General features: G+C 37.3%; 1 protein-coding gene across 2 annotated transcripts in view; it reads right to left on the bottom strand.

The window, feature by feature from the left end:
* SLC25A21 (solute carrier family 25 (mitochondrial oxoadipate carrier), member 21) overlaps positions 1-8509 on the bottom strand; it is a 367602-nt gene that overhangs the window by 255685 nt on the left and 103408 nt on the right. For both annotated transcript variants that reach the window (XM_006835332.1, XM_006835331.1), the window contains exon 2: positions 4716-4801. In XM_006835332.1, the coding sequence (XP_006835395.1) occupies positions 4716-4801 (86 nt within the window). The remainder of the gene's footprint in view (positions 1-4715; positions 4802-8509) is intronic.

The raw sequence follows: 8509 nt of genomic DNA, 5'->3' as shown, positions 1-8509 counted from the left end.
CAATTCGGAACCATTACTCCACTAGACAGAGTAAATGAAACAGAATAGAAATAGAGAAACATTACAGAAAATTTTGATGGTTACATATGTCAAAGTTTCCTATATGAAAAAGGAGTCATTTCAAATTAGTGGTTAAAAGAGAGATTTTTCCAAAAAGTGGCATGTGAACACTTGCCTAGTCATGAGCCACATAGTGTCAGCTCAGGCAGTTTCCAATGGCATTCACACCCATGGTTCCATAAGATTTTAAGAGATTCAGAAATTCCAATTGGAGAGCAAGATGCAGTGCAGGTAACTGGACGCTATGAATGCAACAGCTTTCTGCCTACAATATATGTACCTCATGTCTCCTGTAAACCAAGTGATTGGGCCACAGAAATAAATGGTATAGTACATACATGTAAGCTAGAAAATACATGTCTTGATAGTCATAATAAACACCTGTGTCACTGGCTTCTGTATGTATTATAGTTTCTATAATGATTTTAATGTGAACTTGCCCGATTTACAAATAAAATATTTACTGTATAACTATATGCTTTGACTTGGATGCAGCAGCATCCAGTTTTGTGTATTACACATCTCTGGAGTACTGTGGCATTATCTCTGCTAAATTTTATTTCTAAAAAACACTGTAAAGTGTATCATGGCTCCCAAATGCAACAAAACTAATGCTAGTGATAGCAGCAGCAAAGTGTAAAGACATGTCAGTTTGAAAGTAAAACAAAAAGCTATTAGATAATGCCAAGCTGGAAAATCAGTGAATGTTCTTGCTCATGATTTAGGCATGTTCGTGCAACATTCAAACAATATAATATCCCATTTAACAGAACTTAGCGTGGATCCAGTGGTATAGTGGGTTACACGTTGGGCTCCTAACTGTAAGGATTGTACTTTGAATCCACCAGATGCTCTTCAGGACAAAGATACGGTTTTCTGCTCCCATAAAGAATTATAGGCTCAGAAACCCTATATAGGGTCTCGATGAGTCAGAAATTATTCAGCTGTTCACAACAGCAGTGTGGATCTTAGGCAATGCATGATTATATTTGAAAATCAAATTTAATTCCCTTATTTCACCAACTAAAAGCAAACCTGATGATGTAGAGTAGATTCTGACTCATCGAGACCCTATAGGATAGAGTTGCTCCATTGGGTTACCAAGGCTGCCATCTTTATTGAGGGAGCTCTGGTAGCCTAGCCGTTTACAAATTGCTAACCGGAAGGTCAGCTGTTGGAATGCCAGTCACTCGTGGGAGAAAGATGAGGCTTTCTGCTCCCATAAAGATTTACAGTTTCAGAAACCTTATACAGGATCACTATGAGTTAAAACCAACTTGACGGTATACAACCAACATCCTGGTAAATACCTGACTGAATCAAAAGTCTGGCATTGCAAATCCACCAGCTGCTCCATGGTTAAAAGATGTGGTAGTCTGCTTCCATAAAGATTTGTAGCCTTGGTAACCCAATGGAGCTACAATCGACATTAAGTCGATTCAGCCTCATAGCAACTCTACATAGGGTTTCCAAGGAGCGGCTGGTGGGTTTGAACTGCTACCTTGCAGTTCAAACAGACCTTGCGGTCCAGTGATTATCTTTCAGCACCACACCAGGACTCCTACTGTCCTTGTTGGCTGTTCTTAAGTGCCATCGAGTCAGTTTAGACTCACAGTGACCCTACATAGTGTTTCCTAAGAGCAGTTGGTGGGTTTGAACTGACGACATTGTGGTTCACATTCCAGTGCATATCCTACAGCACCCCACCAGGGGTCCCTACTGTCCTATAAGGTCACAATTTGTTGAAATTAGACTCGATGGCAATGAATTTGGTCTTCTGTTAATTTCTGGAGTCCTGGTGTGGTGTTGGAGGATAAGCACTGGACAGCAGGTTGATTTGAACCTCAATGTCAGTGGTTCAAACCCACAAGCTACTCCTTGGAAACCTTATACAGGGTTAGTATGAGTCAAATCTGACTCAACACTAGTGCTGTCGTCCCCGTATATAACTATCTACAGCTTAGCTGAAAGTTGAATCACAGTGATCTCAGCTCAAGACCAAAGGCCACAATCTCAGGCTCCTCCAGTCTTTCTGACCAATAAGAGTCCTTTTTACAATTTTGAGTTTTGTCCCACATTTTATTTTACTCTCTCTAGGACCTTCTAATTTGATCCCTATGAAAACAATTGGTAGTGGTAGTTGGGCACCATCTAGTTCTTCTGATCTCAGGGTTATAGAGATTGCTATGCATGTGTTCCATTAGTATATTGGACTAATTGATTCCAAGTATCTTCAGTTTTCATCAATCTTCTTTTCTCCACAAAGGGAGAGACCAATAGTTGCACTTTGGATGGCCGGTCATAAGCTTTTAGGATCCCAGTTGCTACTCACAGAAGCAGGATGTAAAACATAGTCTTTGTGGACTGTGCTCTGACAATTGACCATGGTGTTCCCTGAGACATTAGTCCTGAGCCCCTAAGTCCACCAACTTATTCCTTCAAGGTGTTTGGTAATGTCTAAGAAGTTTTTATGGTTTTGTCCCCTGCACACCATAATTCATATATATGTTTTCAGCAAAGGTAAAAATACCCTTGTATAAATATCCTGTCAAACCTTTAAATATTTGTGGGTATAATTTTACTCTCCCTCCCATATCCATTTAAGTACCTGTCCCTGTATCTACCCATGTTGTTGTTTTTGTTGTTAAGTGCCATTGAATTAGTTCAAACTCATAGAGACACTATATACAGTTTCCAGGGAGTCACTGGTGTGTTTGAACCACTGACCTTGTGGTTAGCAGTCCAGTGCTTGTCCTACAGTGCCACACGAGGCTGTTATTACAGGAATGTGTATATAACAGTATCAAACTTACCAGCTCCTCCTTGGAAATCCTATACAGGGTTGCTATGGGTCAGAACCAACTCAGTGGCACTTAATAACAACAACCACCTCTATTCTCATTACTTCTTGCTCTCTTTCCTGTCTTTGTTTGCCTTCATAATTCTTCTACCAACTTCTCTCTTGTTGTACGTTGCTTTCCCCAACACTCACACTAACAATATTTACTCTCTAGCCAGTAAATTATTTTTGCTTCCCACCCTTGGTAACCATCAAAGAATGTTTCTTTTAGCATGAAAATCTTTTCTTAACTTTCTTACAATAATAGTCTCATACAATATTTATCCTTTTGTTACTAATTTCACTCAGCATAATGTTCTCCAGGTTCATTATTATTCTTCAGGTGTTTTGCAGATACATCATTATTTTTCACTTTTGTATGTAACAGTCCATTGTATGCATGTACCAAAATTTGTATGTTCATTCTTCTGCTGGTGGGCAATTAGACTACCTCCATCTTTTTGCTATTATGAATAGTATGGCAGTGACCATGGGTGTGCACATATCTATTTATGTCATGCTCTTATTTCTTGAAAATATATACCAAGTAAAGGGGTTGCTGAGTCGTATGGTATTACCATTTCCAACATTTTGAGGAAGCACCATATCTTTCCCACAGTGGTTGTACCATTTTACAGTCCCACTGCCAGGGTAGGAGGGTCCTAGTCTCTCCAAATCCTTGCCAGCATTTGTTGTTTTCTGCTTTTTGAACTTTGCTATTAATACTGGGATAAGATGATAGCTCACTGTTGTACTGATTTGTATCTCTGTAATAGCTAATGATCATGAGCATTTATTCATGTTTGTTAACTGCCCAAATGTCCTCTTTGGTGAAGCACCTGTTCATTGCCCATTTTTACATAAGATTACTTGCCTTCTTGTTGAGGTGTTGAAGTTTTGATAAAATTTAGAGAGTAGGCCCTTGTCTTATATGTCATTGCCAACATTCGTTTTCCCAGTCTATGGGTTCTCTATACATTCTTGTAGTGAAATCTTATGACACACTTGTTCTTGTTATTGTTAAATGCCATCAAGTTGGTTCCAATTCATAGCAACCCTGTATAGGGTTTCCAAGGAGTGGCGGATGGATTTGAACCACTGATCTTTTGTTTATTATGACTGCTACTGTTTTTAATATAATTATTATTTTCAACCAATTCTCTTCTGAAAACTCCCAAAAGCAAATCTAATAATATTCTTTGGAAAATTTTGCTGGATAGAGTCTTTAACTGAATCTATATATCAAAGACAATTTTAGCTTATGCAATCAAAATAGTAAATATATGTGACCATATGACATATAAAGAGAATAATGAATTTGACACAAAAATCTCTGAAACAGATCTATTTTGTTCCCGTATTCACAAACCACAGCATAAACAAAGTATTTGGGCATTATACTTAAGTATAAAAATTAAGAGCTGTAAGTTTAGATAGCTTCAGTTGAAGCACTTTACAAAACCATAATGCCATAATCAGATGTACTCTAGTCATTAAATTTATGATTAATAGCCTTTTGTGATATTTTTCATTGTGTACATATTCAGTTTTCAGTTATATTATCAGACCAAACAATAAAGTAGGAAGGTGCCCATTTAAATGCTTTTTCTTCTCTAATAAGACTAGGAAAATAATTATTCAAAATGAAAAAAAAAATGTATTAAGTAGGAAATCCTTGTGAGGAAATGTAGTCAACTCTATTCCCCCACACCCCCATAAAAAGTATTAGGGTTTCACCCATGTAGGAATAAGTTTATATGAACGCACACACATTCACATGTATCAACATAGAATCTGAGTATAAAGAAACACACATACCCTTCTGTTCGGAAAATCACTCGAAAACTGTCTCCTAAGCTTTTGTAATGGTTTGGATCAGCTGTGCCTCCCTGAATCTGGAACCTAGAGACAAAGTAAAACAAAGAAAAAAAACCAAAGTCAAGAATTGTACCAAATGGCCTTTCTCATTTTTCAAAGTGTTAGGAAACTCAGCTTAATCTAAAATATACTGGGCTTTGTTATAATTTTTATTGATTTATGTACTTTTACCTAATTCTATAGCTTTTAAAATTTTGATATTTGTCTGTATTCTAATAGAAACTATAGAACAACAAAAAAAATTTTTTTTTGTCTGTTTCTTAGGCAGATACACACTGAGACATTTATACTTTTTGTGTGTATGAAAAGCATACACAGATGTCATAGATTGTTTTAATGTACAATTCAGAATTCTGAGGATGCATATGAAACAAATAAGTAACTCCAATTCTTATCTTAATTAGTTTTGCTTGATGGTAATTTAATTCAAAGGTTAAAAATATAGAGCGGCTAATAGGCCCTAACTTTGATCCTGATGGTGAATTTGGAATTCATTCTGGCAGACAGGAGCCTGTTCTTGGAGCAAGAGTTGAGGTCACATTACTATACAGTTTATTCTCATCACTCATGATGGAACAGGATTGGTCATTGTAGGTAGCTTAGGCTACCTGAATCTTCTCAGAAGCACAGTGTTTTACATATAGTTCCCAACACACTCTACCTCCTCTACCCCCTCAAAAAAACAAAAAGACTCCAGTTATCAAATCAATTCCAACTCATAGAAACCCGTATAGGATCCGGTAGAACTACCCCTTAGGGCTTCTGCGACTGTAAATCTTCATGAGGACAGACAGCCTCAATCTTCTCCTGTGTGCATTTAGTTGTTGTTAAGTGCCATCAAGTTGATTCTGACTCATAGTGACCCTGTATAGGGTTTCCAAGAAATGTTTGGTGAATGTGAACTGCTGACATTGCAGTTCAAACGAACATATAGTCCAGTGCTTTATTTTACAGTGTCATACCACCAGGCTCAGTAAAAAGGTATCCCACTTGAAAATATGTGTTTCCCCCCTTCTTTTTGAATATGATCATGTATCTCAGAGTCCTGGTGTGGTGCTGTAGGATAGGCACTGGGCTACTAACCAGAAGCTCAGTGGTTCAAAACCACTAGCCGCTCCTTGGAAACCTATACAGGGTCGCTATGAGTTGGAACTGACTTGATGGCACTTAACAACTGCAATGAAGAGTCTTAACTTTTTATTTTATATCAGGGATGTTTCTAAACAGATTTATAACAAGTACCCTCAGTTCCTGTATACCTCTCCCAGCTTCTGTTCTTTGGTTTCTTTTGTGTTCCTGTTCCTTGTGTTTAATTTCCTTGTCCTAATTCTAAGTTAAGGCCTTTGTCTTGCAAGGTTTTCCACCACAATGTTGCCAAAGATTTAAAGAATAACTTAAAAAAAAAATCTCCAATATTATCTATTTCAGGATACTTTTCTCAGCTTGTGTCTATACGTAAGAATGATGTATTACTGAGAACAGATACATAAGGAAGAGTGGAGATTTTGCTTTGGATGAAGCAGTTGGGTATGTTAAGGCAATAATTATATGACAAAACTGGAAAGAGAGGCTGGAATTAACATTTGTTTTTGCAAAGTGAAGAATTGCTGGATGTGTTTGAGCAGGAGAGTATCTGCTCAGAGATGTGAGATGAGTCTGTCAACAGAGTGCTTGGCACATACAAATCCCTGAATAAATACATGTTGATTGGTTGGATGGATTAGAATGGGGGCATGGAGAAGTGAACATTCATGAAGACAATGCAGTAGTCTGAATGGAAGTAACAGAAGTGGCAAGATGGAGCAAGGCTTTTGAACAGTCCTTGTTCACTTCAATTAGATGGTTCTTTAGTGACATATTCAACATAATTTCATCTAGATTCTCAGCATGTAAAATTCTACAGGTCTGCTCCTACTATTGCCAAAGTTTAAAATATCATAATGGGTTTTTTTTTTTTTGTGTGTGTGTGTGTGTGTGTGTGTTTTTCTAACAAACACCAATACTGATATTATCAGTTTTAGAGCTTTGTGGAGTCTATCAGAAGTCTGTGAAGTAGTATACCTAGTTCACTGAAACTGATACAATTCCTATCCTGGATCTAGAGGAGCATCTGGTGAGCGCATAGCCAGTGGCCTGAAAGACTCAGTAAGGGGCTCTGCCCCCTTATATATGTGAATATAAATACTCATGGTTTTGCACTCTCATATTTATAACCTGAATATAGGTTAGAGCAATGAATATAGGTTACAAATATGAGAGTGCAAAACTATAAGCATTTATATTTGAACTAGAATCAAAGTTATATTTTGGAAACTTATCTGTATGTTCTAAAATTTTTTGTTACGTTAACTTTTTTTTTTTTTTCTAATTCTTCCATGGTAGCATTTTGGTTTTAGTATTAATTCATTTGTACTCAAATTGCCAAATTATCTCATCCAAATGCTATAATCTACATGATCCTCAAATCTCCTTCTAGGTCCTAGACAGGCAGAGCCCCTTACTAGTGGTTATGAATTAGGCTGTGAGCCACAAGGTCAGTAGTTAGAAACTACCAGTTATTCCGCGGGAGAAAGATGAGGCTTTCTGCTCCCATAAAGATTTACAGCCTCGAAAACCCTGTACAGAGTCACTATGAGTTGGAACCAACTCCATACACATAACCACCAACCTATATTCACTGTATGAAACACTTTCTTATGCCTAATTGAAACATCTAAGACGCTTCTCTAATTATCCTTTCAAGAAAATCAGTTTCAGTACTTGTATATACTATAAAAGCATTACATGTTCATAGGTTTTTTTCCTTATAATGCCTGTAATAATCTTTAAAGTAATTCATCTACCTCAATCAAATTCTTTTCTAAATGCTTTTCTCCCAAGTTATCAAGTATTTTGAAAAAATATTTGTCATATGATATAAAATGCTAAGGTTAAAACATAAACTCAGGGCATTATCTTACTCTCACAAGAATGAGACAGAAATATGAATAAAAATAATTGGTATATAGGAAAAAAATATGCGAAAATGTCAAGTAATATCAGCACTGAGTTGCCCAGGTGCTCATCAGGGGAACAATTACGGCTTTCTGTGGAGGGTCAGGAAGGGTTTCAGGAAGGAGAAGGGATTTGGGCTGGTCCTCATGGAATTCAAAGAGGCAAAAGAATAAGCTGAAAGGAAGCGTTCCAGGTGGGGAAGTGATAGAAACAAAGGTCAGTAAGAGAAAGCTGTTCTTTCTAATGGGTTGAAATAAGTGAGGGTAAAAGATCTTCCACTGAGGCAAACTGTACCACATTTCCTTTAGTCAAATGTTTCAGCACTGTCTTGGTTGCCTGGCGTGCGTGGGGACCTGAGGTGGTTAGATGAGGATACTTATAAGATAAAGTTAAGGCTCAAGATAGAGAGTTTGACTTTTTTTCTGCTTCACAACAGAGCACCATAGCCAACTCCTGCTAGGTTATCTCATAGTTGTGTGACTCTAGTCTTAAATGGACTATAAAAAGTCAGCTGATGGACCAAAACAAGTACGTTGTTATGTCTAGATAATCTACCTTTGTTTTTCTTTTATGGCCAAGGTTAGAGGTATTAGCTTTGTCTATAATTAGCATACAGGAAAAAAAATATATCATATATATGTTGTTGTTGCTGTTAAGTCAATTCCGACCCATAACAACCCTGTATAGGGTTTCCAAGGAACAGCTAGTGAGCTTGAACCACCGACCTTGCAGTTCAAA

This window comes from Chrysochloris asiatica, unplaced genomic scaffold (genome assembly GCF_000296735.1).
Source record: "Chrysochloris asiatica unplaced genomic scaffold, ChrAsi1.0 scaffold00017, whole genome shotgun sequence".
Taxonomy (NCBI): Eukaryota; Metazoa; Chordata; class Mammalia; order Afrosoricida; family Chrysochloridae; genus Chrysochloris; species Chrysochloris asiatica.
This window is presented reverse-complemented; position numbering and strand designations above follow the sequence as displayed.